The sequence below is a fragment of the Equus asinus genome, chromosome 13, assembly GCF_041296235.1.
Source record: "Equus asinus isolate D_3611 breed Donkey chromosome 13, EquAss-T2T_v2, whole genome shotgun sequence".
Classification (NCBI taxonomy): Eukaryota; Metazoa; Chordata; class Mammalia; order Perissodactyla; family Equidae; genus Equus; species Equus asinus.
The window spans coordinates 45,765,053-45,780,268 of record NC_091802.1 but is presented as its reverse complement, the minus strand read 5'-3'; the positions used below and the strand labels follow the sequence as shown (position 1 = coordinate 45,780,268).

Below are 15,216 nucleotides of genomic sequence, written 5' to 3'. Positions count from 1 at the left end.
CACTTTGATTTCAGATTTCTAGTCCTGAACCATCAAAGAATAAATTTATGTTGTTTTAAACCACTCAGTTTATGGTATTTTGTTAGAGTAGCCCTAGGAAATGAATGCAGGCACCTTTAGAAGCAAAACTTTATTCCAGTCTCCAACCATACTATACCAAACTAGCAGAAGAGGTATTAAAAAACAGATGCTCATATTTTCCTGACATTTTAACCAAAAAAATTTTAGCAGTGATCTACAGATAGCATCTGAATATCCCAGATAAGAATTTTTAAAGATTCCCAGGATTTCATATGTTCTGTATCTACTGGGAACTGTGAAATGGAATGGACTACCCAAGAGAGATCTGATATCTATAAAATCAACAAAGAGTTATCTCTCATTATGGATCATGCAATCGAGAATCAGATGGTTCACAAGAACTCATTTTATGGGATTCTTTAATTCCTTACACACCAGAATAAATACCTGGACTAGCACTTCAATGCTATAAAGTTTAATTTATTCCCTCTGATAATCCACATCTTGAACGACCACAATTTTGTAATCAGGTCAAATTCCATTACTTTAATGTTGTCTATTTCAATATAAACAAAATCTTAATAAAGCATTTTTTTGTCCCTTGCCACTGACTGAGACTTTGAGACGTTTAAATAAAAAGCGTGCTGAATAACAACAGTACTTCACAGAACTACTTTCTCGGAACTATAAAATAAGTTTTCACAGTTTTCAACAGGTCCAAACACACGTCTGGAAAAGAAAAATTACTAACCTGGCCAAAAAATATTACAAATCTGATATGATTTGCCTATTAGATAGTGAATGTTCTGTCTTAGGGAATTTATAAAGATCACTTGAAAGAGAGCCAAGGAACATAGTGAGAACCAAAGAACTGCGTTGAAGCTCCTGTTGAGACTAATTTGATTATCTGATGAAATGTTTGAATGTCTTGAGGTTTGTTTCTTCCCATAAAACCTAGTACTGCCACCTGGTGTTCAGTTACCCTGTCCATCAAACTACGTGTCATGGAGTTTCTCACATACAGAGAACAGTCATTCATAGGGCTATCAAATAAAGCCTTTTACAACTACAGAATTTCAATTTCTGCATTAAAATTGAGAAAGGGAATTTATTAAAGCAAACTTTAGAAATGAAATACCTATAATTAACAAACATTGGCCAGAAACAGCTTCCCAAGAGAAGAGAAAGATATTCTAGAATTTACGTGACTTAAAACCATGAAAAAATGCTATCCACTTGGGAGGAACAATCCTGGTTAGGGATCTCATTTAGATAGTCCCAATTTCTCTGATCTGATGTCTCTACAGCAAAGTGATCATTTTGTACTGTAACCGTATAAGATTTCTAGAACCTTCTCAGTACTGGGCTGCTTGTAGAGTAAAAAGATAACATATTGTTACTATCAACAAAAACTGTAATCACTTCTTAAAAGTAATTACATTTTACATCTCTATACAAACCCACTATCTTTTTGAGCCAGTCTTTAGACATTTAATTTTATTTTTATTTATTTTTTTATTTTTTGGTGAGGAAGACTGACCCTGAGTGAACACCTGTTCCCAATCTTCCTCTCTTTGTTTGAGGAAGATTGTTGCTAACATCTGTGCCAATCTTCCTCTATTTTGTATGTGCGATGCTGCCACAGCATGGCTTGATGAGCGGTGTGTAGGTCCACACCCGGGATCCAAACCCATGAACCTTGGGCCACCAAAGCAGAGTATGTAAACTTAACCACTACACCACCAGGCCAGCTCCTTTAGACATTTTAAAGATGGCCATCTAGGGAGTAACCGTTGTCAAGGGCTAGTGGGAGTCACTATCACATCTGGGACTCAGTCTCAGCATTAGGTGGCTTTGTCCAGTAATGGGGTGTGTGTTATATTTTCTGGTCCCATTCTAACAAAACTAGATGGTGTGCACTTCCAGGGCAATTTGCACATCTTGGTCAAGCTGTTATGGAATGGGTGCCAAGCTCCAGCAGCACCATTTCCATCGCCCTGATGCACCTTCCGCTGTCACCAGCCGCCTGTGCTTAGAGCTCAGAGTGGACGCTGCTCTAGGCCTCTGGCACTCGGCCCCTCGAGGCTTTGTTTTCCTTCCAGGGTACTGTAATGACTTGACAGCCTCTTATCACACCAAAATATGCAAACTCGAGGTACACTCCTGAGGCAAAACACACCTAAACCAAGCTGGAGATTAATGTATCACATATAAAACAATGGATACTAATGTGTAATCCACAGGTTAGTTTTAATCAAGTATTACTGATAGTATCAATATCTGTACTTTTCTTTCAGGTATAAATTTATTATTTATCTATGTTTCATTATTATTCAAAAGTAGTCTGACAGTCTCCAATTAATGCTCAATAAGTTATTTCAGAAACAAAAAAAAGGTAGGAAAGGCAGTTAATGGAACCCTCCAACTCACAGAGATCTACAGATCAAACATTTGAGAGCCCATGATTAAAAATACAATGTACCTACCCCCCTTTCAGTCTCAGATGGAAATGATCCAACAAGCCAAAACAAGTAAAGAAGATAGCACCAAAAGGTACTAAAACCTGAAGATATTTTTTTTAAGCCCTAAGCTAACATTAGATATTTACACAGTTGGAATTTTAGGATTTTAAACGTTAATTCCCTCCTTGGAGTAAATACTTGAATGTTTCAAACTAAAGTTATGACAAAGCAAAAGAGTTTTCAAGACTCCAAGTTGCTGCCAGGCAGACAGTGGGGCTGCTCACCAGCCTGGTCACTGGCTCAGGCCCTGCCTTCAAGGAAGTGGCTGTTTCTGATGACTGGAAACTATTTCTTTAAAGAGCCTCAGGAACATGTCCTATAAGATTCTTTCATGGTTTCCTTTTGTTTTATACCTAACTCAAGAAATTCTTCCTTAGGTCCTTGCCCATTTCACTTTTCTGTAGACCCAGAAAAATACTTAGCCAACTCCTCAGGAAAATTCATTACATAATTAAAAAGATATCAAGTCCTGTATTTTTCTTCCTTAGCTTCAGCAACTCTGATTCTTTTAAGCTTTAATGAAGAACTCGTTTTTATTCCTCTGATTGCTATTGCCATTTTTTCCAGCACGTCACCTCATTCTCTATATTTCTTTACACATGTGGTGACTAAAACTGAATGAAAAGTTGACTACCACTACTAGGATTATTAATGATTACAATTACAAAAAACCTAAAAAATCCAAACCAATTTTTCAGTTCTCAATTTAATCATCACAATTGACTTACTTGATAAGGTTCTGGAAAGCATAACCATCTGTCCATTGTTCAGTAAAAGAGGCCCCATGTCGGACAGTGGTAAAGTGGCCCAATCTCAAGCGGTCTTGCATGCTCTTATCTCTACATGCCATCTTCTCTTGTTTTGACTTAGGGGAAAAAGACAAATAGAAAATAATTTTATTTTCCTGTGAGAACTCAGAAACAGCATTATGTTTATTTTTTGTATTATACTGTTCAAAGTTTAGTATAACTGGCAGAATCGACACCGACTTGAGGAAGCACTTGAAAACTTTAAATTCTCTATATTAACATATACCTTATTTGTCATGGAAAACAGTGTTTTCCTTTCTATAAAAATTAATGAATTAAAAGATAAAGCAAAGTTCTCCTCAGTATCTTTGACATCAATAAAATAATCTACTTCACTTTTATCAATTCCCTCTCTTTTTAACAGCATTCCAAAGTTTTCAGCAAATCTACAGTAAATCACCAATCTGTCCCAAATCTCTAGCTTGTAATAATTTCATTAGGAAGATTGCCATCTTAAAACTTTCAGAATAAGATAAATAAGTACTGGGGACGTAATTACAAAATAAATATACAGAAATACTTATACAGAAATCAGTTGCATTTCTATACACTAACAACAAACTATCAGAAAGAGAAACTAAGAAAACAATTGCAATTACAATTACATCATAAAGAATAAAATACCTGGGAATAAATTTAACCAAAGAGGTGAAAGACCTATACACTGAAATTATAAGACACTGATGAAAGAAAGTGAAGATGACACAAATAAAACAGAAAGCTGTATCATGCTCATGGACTAGAAGAATTAATATTGTTAAAATGTATACTATCCAGGGCCGGCCCGGTGGTGCAGCAGTTAAGTTCGCTCATTCCACTTTGGCGGCCTGGGGTTTACCAGTTCAGATCCCAGATGCAGACATGGCACCGCTTGGCAAGCCATGCTGTGGTAGGCATCCCACATATAAAGTAGAGGAAGATAGGCATGGATGTTAGCTCAGGACCAGTCTTCCTCAGCAAAAAGAGGAAGATTGGCAGCAGATGTTAGCTCAGGGCTCATCTTCCTCAAAAAAAAGTATACTATTCAAAGCAATCTACAGATTCAATGCAACTGCTATTAAAACACCAATGGCATTTTTCACAGAACTAAACCAAATAATCCTAAAATTTGTATGGAACTACAAAACACCCTGAATAGCCAAAGCAATCTTAAGAACAAAGCTGGAGGTATCACACTCCTTGATTTCAAACTATACTACAAAGCTACGGTAATCAAAACAGTATGATACTGGCGCAAAAACAGACACACAGATCAATGGAAGAGATTAGAGAGCTCAGAAATAAACTCACGCCTTTATGGTCAATTAATCTACAACAGGGGAGGCAAGAATATACAGTGGGGAAAAGACAGTCTCTTCAATAAGTGGCACTGGGAAAACTGGACAGATCCATGCAAAAGAACGAAACGGGACCACTTTCTTACACCATATACAAAAATAAACTCAAAATGGATTAAAGACTTAAATGTAAGACTTAAAATCATGAAAATCCTAGAAGAAAACATAAGTAGTAAACTCAGACATAGGTCTTAGCAATATTTTTTTTAGATACGTCTCCTCAGGCAAGGGCAACAAAAGCAAAAATAAACAAATAGGATTACTTCAAACTAAAAAGCTTTTGCACAGTGAAGGAAACTGTCAATAAAAGGAAAAGGCAACCTACTGAGTGGGAGAATATATTTGCAAATGATATCTCCAATAAGGGGTTAATATTCAAAATATATAAAGAAATAGAAAAAGAAAAAAAATTCTGATTAAAAAATGGACAGAGATCCTGAATAGACATATTTCCAAAGATGACATACACATGGCTAATGGACACATGAAAAGATGCTCAACATCACTAATCATTAGTGAAATGCAAATCAAAACCACGAGATATCACCTCACACCTGTCAGAATGGCTATCATCAAAAAGACAACAAATAACAAGTGTTGGCAAGGACGTGAAGAAACGGGAACCTAAAAGCACTGTTAGGAATGCAAATTTGTACAACTACTAAGGAAAACAGTATGGAGTTTCCTCAAAAAATTAAAAATACTTGGGGGCTGGCCCCGTGGCCAAATGGTTAAGTTCTCTCACTCTGCTTCAGCAGCCCAGGGTTTCACCAGTTCGAATCCTGGGCTCGGACAGGGCACCACTCATTAGGCCATGCTGGGGTGGCGTCCCACATGCCACAACTAGAAGGACCCACAGTTAAAAATACACAACTATGTTGCTTTCATTATGGCTGTTAATCTGTCCTCTATTCATTTTACCACATCCCTTCTCATTTTATCTGGATATATTTTACTTAAAAGATCTTAAGATTTGAAATAGTCAACTCTAACTCATTTCTTTAGTATACCTACTTATAGTTTTATCCTTGGAAAGGAATTTCCATCCTCCAATTTTATATATAACTATGAATATTTTCTTCTTGTTCTTTCACAGACTTTGGTATGTTTAATTCTTTAAACACCTGAAATATATTTGAGTTTATGAAAAAAAAAAAAAAATACACAACTATGTGCCAGGGGAGCTTTCGGAGAAAAAGGAAAAATAAAATCTTTAAAAAAACAAAAGAAAACATGAAAAGAAAAAAATAGAACTACTATATGATCCAGCAATTCCATTTCTGGGTATTTATCCAAAGAAAACGAAAACACTAATTTGAAAAGATATATGCACCCCTATGTTCATCGCAGCATTATTTACAATAGCCATGATATGGAAACAACCTAAGTGTCCATCAGTAGATGAATGGATAAAGAAGATGTGGTATATATACATACAATGGAATACTACTCAGTCATAAAAAGCAGGACATCCTGCCTTTTGCAACAACAAGGATGGATCTAGAAGGTATTATGCTAAGTACATAAGTCAGACAGACAAAGAAGAATACCGTATGGTTTCACTTATATGTGGAATCTAAAGAACAAAACAAACGAGCAAACAAAACAAAATAGAAACAGACTCATAGATACAGAGAACAAACTGGTGGTTGCCAGAGGGAAGCGGGGTGGGAGGAAGAGTGAAACAGGTGAAGGAGATTAAGAGGTACAGACATACAGTCACAAAATAAGTAAGTCACGGGGATGTAACGTACAGCACAGGGAATATAATCAATAATATTGTAATAACTTTGTATGACAACAGATGGTTACTAGTCTTATCAGGGTGATTATTTCATAATGTATATAAATGTTGAGTCATTATGTTGTACACCTGAAACTAATACAACACTGTATGTCAACTATACTTTAATTAAAAGAATTTTTTCAAGAAATAGTTACTAATAACTATTAAAGGCAAGTTGCAACTAATCAATTAAAGTAATCATATACAAGTATATGCCAACTTAATGTTTTTTAAACACAAAGTACTTAATTATCATGTTATTATATACACTTACACCAAATACCATCTCTGAAATGGAAATGTAACTCTTGCTAAATGTGTGTAATGTAATAGTAATAGAATACGCACTTTAATTGATAGGATGAATGTAAGAATTCAGGAGAGCCACAGCCAAATTCAACTAGAACACACTGTCCCTGTTGAACCAACATCAAACTCAAAGCAATGTACAACCAGGAAGAATGTCCCGAATTATCACTCTGGATGCTTGGTCCAGTGTCCACATAAGAATTCTAATTGTCGAACTATAAGAAGTCTTCCTAAAAAAGCCCTACTTTGAAATACTCTCAACTCAGGTAAGGAGTAAGGAGCCACAACAATGACACATTCTGAGCATCCTGGGATACAGAGTTCGGGCCACCATTAATCACTCACCTTTTCTATAAGGAGTTTCTTGCTCATTGTCACACATCGATTTAATCGTTCTTTATATTTCTCTAGCATCTTTTGCTGTTCATCAATCTGCCGTCTCAAATCACAGTTGGCCTTCAATGGAAAAAAAATTTTCTAATTAGATCCAAGGAAGATAGACTAATACAAAAGCAGTTTTTCAGGGAGTCCAAAAATAATTCCTGTTGTTAAATCAAAAGCAAAATTAAGGTTCAGAGGTAAGAGTAGCTATGTCTTTAAAAAAAAAAAAAGATAAATACTTCATTCCTTTATTTTATCTTAATAAACGTCATCTATTTATTAAAGATAAATTCTGTTACTAGAAGTGGGTATGTTTTTCTACTGATCATATTTTACTCTTCCCAAAAGCCAGTTATAGGCAAATCCAGTATATCACATATGCCTAAATGGTCACAAAATTTTTTTAAAAAACCTACAATGAATAAGATGTTTAAAACACAAACAGGGTGATTAAGCACTTTACAGCACTTATAGATTATATACTTACAAAGGGTGATTAAGCAGTTACAAAAAAATTACAGAATTTCTTTTAAACCACATAATGTTCTTTTTGTTCAATTGTTCTTTGTTTTTCTATTCTTGTTTCCAAAGAAAAACAGACATGCATTTACATAAATGCTTCTTACCAGAGAAGTCAGGCACACCCATGCCCGCAATAAGAACTAACAAACAGTTGAATACAAGGTCCTGGTTCAAGAATGCCAGAATGTAAATGCACAGTTAATTTAGCTGTGGTCAGAAGGATGGGCTGAATACTTTGAAAGATTCAAGCCTCCTACAATAACAGAGAGGGAAAGAACCACTAACCCAAGGTCAATTTTGACTTGCAACTTCGGAATTTATTCTTGTGTTAAACAAAAGATCTCTACTCTGTTGACAAATAAATGCTACCTACTTTATAATAACTTGCTTGCGTTATTTAAAAAAAAAAAAGAAAAAACTCTATGGTCCAGCCTGGTGGTGCAGCAGTTAGGCGCGCACGTTCCACTTCGGCGGCCTGGGGTTTGCCGGTTCGGATCTTGGGTGCGGACATGGCACCACTTGGCAAGCGATGCTGTGGTAAGGCGTCCCACATATAAAATAGAGGAAGATGGGCACGGATGTTGGTTCAGGGCTAATCTTCCTCAAAAAAAAAATCTAGTATTTCCCAAACAATACAAATGTTTCTGAAACAGTAAAAAGCACAAATGGAAGATATTACAACACACTCAATTTTTGAGACTGTTCAGCTTCATTTTCTTTTCTTTTTTTTGTTTTGTGAGGAAGATTCGCCCTGAGCTAACAGCTGTGCCAATCTTCCTCTACTTTGTATGTGGGATTCTTCTACAGCATGGCTGATAAGTGGAGTAGTTCCACATCAGGATCTGAATGCACAAACCTGGGCTGCCAAAGCAGAGCACTGTAACCATTCGGCCACAGGGCCAGCCACTTCAGCTTCATTTTTAAAGTGACCAGTGTACAACAGGTTCCATCCCCAAATTCCTACTCTCTTAATAAGTATAATGTCTTCCTATTAGTTCTTCTCACAGAGTTCTATGGACCACATTATCAAAGGCAAAGTGCCAGCATGTTTGGGTAAATGTGACTATCTAATCCATACTAAATAATCTGAAAACCAAAGATTATGCAATGCTTAGGAAAAATTCAATCTACTTTTGGAACATGAGTATTTCCTTGAAATTCATAATCAAATGTATACAATCAATCAATCTCTGGTAGCTTATTTAAAATTTTAAGAACCCTAAACTTTTGTGGTTTCTAACTCTAACAATTTTGTGTTCAAGTTTAAAATAGCACCTGGCTAGCAGCTCCTGATGCAGCCTTTCCCAACATCTTACTAAAGGGGAAAAACTCAACCAGCAATCCAAGGCTGCCTGAAAGGGGATGGAAAGACCAGTGGTCACTCCCCTGTCCCTCCAGATCAGAAACACAAGTTCTCATCAACTTGAAAAAACAGCAGGTGTCCTCCTTTGTGATGTATTCATCCCGTTAGCACTGCTCAACATCCAAAGAAAGACTACACCCTTCAGAGAACAAGGGAGTAGAGGGCGGGAAGCGGTGAGTAAAGGGAGCATATCACTTCCTAGAAAGTGAAAGCAGACTATTTTATAGAACCCAAAAAGAGTTAGGATTTAAGTTTTTCATATACTCTATCTTCTCAATCTTAACAGAGTCAAGCTAGGAAGGAAGAAAAGCCCATGATCCTTTTCCAGTCCAGCAGAGCCACTCCAGACAAAAAGCTGCCAGTACTGGAATTGGGAAAGGAGCTTTTTAAACTCACAATAGATCTAATTACAAATCCTGGCCATTCAACCAGCATCCAAGTAAACAAAAACAAGAATAAGAGCAACTCCAAGCAAGCATATACGCTAACAAGGAAAGATGGACGATAGGTACCAAGTCTAAATGCAGTTCTCCTCACTAGAAGATGGAAAGGAAACAAACGAAAAAACAGGCCCAAGGAAAAATATTTCTGAATAAGGAAAGGGAATATCAGCTTGAGAACGATGAAAATGATCTCCCTACAGAAATCAAAAGGACATTTTAGAATTCTGCTTGTCACATTCCATAAAAGGCCAAAAGACATGGTATCCATAAAATAGGAGACAAAAACCATAAAGAATGTACAGGATGGGATAAGAAAGCAAATTAGATAAGAGAAAAACATGTAAATTAAAAATGTAAATAATAGAATCAAAATTCACATGAGCTGCAGTAAAACAGCAGAAAATATACGGAAGACAAAATTAACATTTAATGAGATTCAGAAGACAAGGGCAAGCATATTACATGAGATGTAAAATGATAGAAACAAAGGATAGTGATCGGAATTCCAAGCTGGGAACCAAGGAAGACGCCAACATAAGATGAAAAAAGGCAAAAATTAGGCATAATCACACATTTCCAGAATAAAAATATAGAGACCCATATATAGATGTACCCTGGCATAATTTCTGGAATACAAAAATAAAGGGGGAAGGGTGCCTATAGTCATCATGGAAAAGAGATTACAATGTTTGTTCTTTTGGTCATGCCTTCTTTGAAACATTAAACGCTAGAAAAATTTAAAAGGGGTTTGTGTGTGTTAGATAAGGGAAGTGAGAGAAGGGCAATAGGTTATGACACAAAAATTTTATACACAGCGCTATCTTTTATATGGGAAAGGAAGAGAAACAATTCTCAGTTCTACAAGCACACAGAAATTTTTTTTTTTTTGAGGAAGATGAGCCCTGAGCTAACATTTGCTGCCAAGCCTCCTCTTTTTGCTGAGGAAGACTGGCCCTGAGCTGACATCCGTGCCCATCTTCCTCTACTTTATATGTGGGATGCCTACCACAGCATGGCATGCCAAGCGGTGCCATGTCTGCACCCAGGATCTGAACCAGTGAACCCCAAGCCACCGAATAGCAGAATGTGCGAACTTAACTGTTGTGCAACTGGGCCGGACCCCACACAGAAAATTTAACACTGACATATCCTTCTAAAAAAAACGCCGGCCCAGTGGCATAGCAGTTAAAATTCACACCCTCCGCTTTGGCGGCCACAGGTTTGTCAGTTCAGATCCTTTGGAGGGACCTACACACCGCTTATCAAGCCATGCTGTGGCAGGAGTCCCACATATAAAATAGAGGAAGACGGGCATGGATGTTAGCTCAGGGCCAGTCTTATTCAGCAAAACGAGGAGGATTGACAGCAGATGTTAGCTCAGGGCTAATCTTCCTCAAAAAAAGTAATGACTGCCAATGAGCTTTGAAATCAGTTTAACAAATAATGTGTAACAGATGCAAATTTGGCCATAAAACTGCTTGTAAATATAAGAATTATTCTTATATATCAAAATCAATAATTTAACAATAATAGTCTAAAAACATCAGATTTTACATAAAGATGATGCTTAATTTAGATATGTGCTAAATTCTAGGTTTTACATATGAGGGAGTCAAATACACTATTTTATACTATACTTCAATAATCACAGAAATATAGGTAAAATTTTTTGGAGGGGAGATAATCACAAATACAGTGATTTTTATTATCTTTAAACAGAGCCCCTTATTCAAACAAAGTCTTACCCAATAAGAAAAACTGGTAAAAGCAAGGCTGCAGATCCCCCCCAAGCTGTGTCTTGGGAGCCCTGGAGTGTCCTCTATAGAAACTTCAGGGTCCCAGCAGAGCCAGTCTGAAAACTACTGCATTAGTACAAATAAAGAGCAAACTGACACCTTCTAAATCACTGGAGAAGATAAAAATGTTAAGCCAATTTAATTTATAAATCAGTAATATTTATGTATACATGTATTTACATATACATACTACAAATGATTCAAAAAAAATACTGAAGGAAATGTTTTAAACCAAATGTTTTATCTCAGTTAATGGAATCATGGGTGTCATATTTTCACTATTCTCCAAATTTGTTATAAAGAGCATGTATTGCTGTTATAACAAGAAAACAAACATTAAAAAAATGTTATGAATATGTCAAATTGCATATTAAAAATATGCTTGTTAATTATTATGGTATATTTTATAGAGGTATCGTTTTAATTCCAGATTAGCTATTTTTAAAGTTTTTCTTGCAAGCACAAAAAACTTTTAGATGAATAGGTTGTAAAAGATACAAAACGCAAAACCAGGGCTGAAAAGTACTTGTGAAATAGTTTTAGAAATTCAAGAATATTAAAATAACTTCTCCAGGGGCCAGCCCCGTGGCCAAGTACTCCGCTTCAGTGGCCCAGAGTTTCGCCAGTTCAGATCCTGGGCACAGACATGGCACCACTCATCAAGCCCTGCTGAGGCGGCATCCCACATGCCACAACTGGAAGGACCCACAACTAAAAATACACAGCTATGTACTAGGGGGATTGGGGGAGAAAACGCAATAAAAATAAGTTAATTAATTAAATAAAATAACTTCTCCAGAAGGGGAAGATAACATTTTATACTTATTCCCACAGTTCCAGATGAAGTAGAAGATTCCATTTATTTCTCTAGCATATATTTAATTATTAAAATTCTACAGTATAAGATTTCCAACTTAAAGATAGTGCTTAGAATGTAGGTTTGATCCTGGTCCCTACTCAGATTCCCTCAGGTTAAAGCAAAATATCCAAATGTTTATTATTTAACTTTGTTATTTGGCTATAGTAATTACCTCTATGATAGACACATAATCCAAATATACATAACATCAATCAGTGCTTGTTATAAACTCTTACTACATTTTAATACTTACTCTTAACAAATCATCTATTCTTCCCTCCTTCTTCTCTAAGTCAGAATTCTTATTGTTTTCTAGTGCAGATATTTTTTCTATTGTGAGGTCAGACTACAGAGAAAAAGAGAAAACAAACTTAGGATTAGTCTCAAAATATTACATGTCATCACATTTTTTTCATTACTTTTCTGAAAAAAAGAACTTGCTAAAGAAAATAGCCTGGAATCACATGGCTCAAGAAATTAAATCTGCTTTCCTCATCCCATTCTTTAACCCTTATATTCTGGTACACCTGCACTTCAAAAACATGTTAACTCTGGAATCAAATATATGAATTCTCAAACTACTGTACACTGAACAATACAGAAACATACTACTTTAAAAATAAAACTAACAATAGAAAAGGACTTGAGAGATGACCCAAATCAACAAAGAACTAACACGCCACCTAGTGGAAACAAAGAGCAACCACAAGGGGAGAGAGGAAGTTATCTGAAGGCTCAGCTATCCAAGTCTGTTCAACTGCCCAAAAGCCAGTAATTCAAATAAAATTAAAATCTTCTCCTGAGAGTTGTATAGCTCTTGAGATTTAAGAAATTCTCCCAAAGTGCCAAGCAGCCTGTCTTGAAGACAACGCAGTGCCAAGAGTCTTCGAGAAAACCCAGCATACTATATGACTGGCTCAACACCACAAAATGGAGGATATATCCACTATCCTTTCCAGATATCTTTGAGTATTCACAACATTCCCTAAATTAAAAAGAGTTTCTGAAGACTGTTTAAGGAGGAAATTATGTTGGTGTGCCAAATCTTAAAGAAGTTTAGCTAGGTCTTGCCAAATAAGCAGGTACAAGGAATAAATTAACTACTTTCATAAGGCGAGAAATTAGCATTCACTGAAGCCTACTGTAAGCACTGTTCTAATAATCAGTTTGCATACACTGAGATAATTAGAATCAACCACATTTTACAGATGATTTGTACTCAAGAAAACTAAGGCCCAAAAAGATAAAGCATAAGTTGAGAGCCAGAATTTGAACCCAAGCCTAGAGTCTCCAAAGTGAGTGCTCTTTCCTCAATACCATGCTGCAGGATAAGGGTTTCCACTGCAATACACCAGAAAGGTAAAGAGACACCTCGAAAAGTTAAAGCACCTTCCAAAAGACTTCAAATACTCATAACGCAAGTTCTGAATATAATACACACAAACAGTGAGGTGAAGTTGGAGAAATAAAGGGAAGACAAAGAGAGGACTCATAGATCTCATATGTGATTAGCGTTTATTCCTAAGCAGATGTTTTCTTCCTCTGTTGATCGATCAGCGACCTACCTGGGTCTGTCTGTGCTGGATGGAAATCTGTTTTTGGGAGCTGCAGGAATGCTCTGTGTTGCCAGATCCCGTAGAAGAGGGACTGTTTTGCTGAGCCTGTAAAAAGGTATATCACCAATCACAAGAAAGTTTGGCATCTTTCTCCACAAATCTATGTGTGAATGTAAATGATTAACTCAACATAAAACAAACTCTTTTTGATGAAAGTCAGAAGCCAGGGCCATGTGGCCAAGATGAAACCAAAACAATTCAAACGAGAAGCAAGGACTAGACACAGTGGCTTGGACCACGTTCAATAAATAAAGTATCAAGTGCTTATAAATGAATTTTTACATACGTAAATTAGAGAAAATTAAAAGTTATTCCTGTAATAATATGCCCTTTCCACTTGTATTTCACTACGTTTTTGTCAGAAAAGTCTGGTAAAGCACCCAATGCACAGGGGATGCTTTTGACTCCAGTCAGAAACAACTGTGACCTACTATTTAGAATAGTCTCCTAAATCCATGAACACGCAGGGGTCCAAAAACCCAGGTCGATTTCCAATACTGTCAGTTGCTGACTATGACTTTAATACAATTGATAGGATATTCTAAGGCATTTTTAAATTGACAAGGTCTAGAATTTAATATAATTCAACTATTCAGGAAGATACAATCATCATACTCCCAAAAGTCCTTTTAAAAACTAGACTGCACCTAACACAGTACAACCCATCACAGACATAATTAGGAAATATTGGATATTCTGAGGATTATACGATAATGGAAATACAGTACTACTATCTCATCAGAGAATGCAGTGTTTCCACATATGTGAATTTTTTCTGATACTTTCCATATATTCTTTAATTATTTTTATTATTCATCAACATATTAACAATGCTATAACCACCATCTACTGAGCAATTACTGTCAGCTAAATGCATCACTGTCATGATCACATGTAATCCTTACAAAACCCTATAAGGTGATTATTATTATTTTCTATTTATATATAAAAAATGCAAGTCAGAGATATTAAGCAACTATGCGGGATCAAAGAGCTAGTAAGTGAGAGAACAAGAATTGAGGGCCATCTGCATCCACGATAACCACTCTCAACAACCACTGTCTCCTCTCATTAACAGTCACAGATACTATTCCGACCAGGCCACAAGCAAGCTAAGAACTTCATACGCATAATATATATATATATATATATATTTTTTTTTTTTTTTTGAGGAAGATTAGCCCTGAGCTAACATCTGCCGCCAATCCTCCTCTTTTGGCTGAGGAAGACTGGCCCTGAGCTAACGTCCGTGCCCACCTCCCTCTACTTTATATGTGGGACGCCTACCACAGCATGGCGTGCCAAGTGGTGCCACGTCCACACCCGGGATCAGAACTGGAAAGCCCTGGGCCGCCAAAGCAGAACGTGCGCACTTAACCACTGCACCATCAGGCCGGTCCCTTACACATAATTATATTAAAGGCTCACAACAGCCTGGTAAGGTGGACAGTA

At 36.5% G+C, this 15,216-nt stretch overlaps 1 protein-coding gene across 5 annotated transcripts in view; it reads right to left on the bottom strand.

Annotated features, from left to right (window-relative positions):
• TLK2 (tousled like kinase 2) overlaps positions 1-15,216 on the bottom strand; it is a 109,865-nt gene that overhangs the window by 33,640 nt on the left and 61,009 nt on the right. For 4 of the 5 annotated variants that reach the window (XM_044744267.2, XM_070483438.1, XM_044744266.2 and 1 more), the window contains 4 exons: positions 13,714-13,809; positions 12,402-12,494; positions 7,130-7,240; positions 3,272-3,408 (listed from right to left, as the gene is read on the bottom strand). In XM_044744267.2, coding sequence (XP_044600202.1) covers positions 3,272-3,408; positions 7,130-7,240; positions 12,402-12,494; positions 13,714-13,809 — 437 coding nt within the window. The remainder of the gene's footprint in view (positions 1-3,271; positions 3,409-7,129; positions 7,241-12,401; positions 12,495-13,713; positions 13,810-15,216) is intronic. The other variant, XM_070483437.1, reaches the window with a different exon arrangement.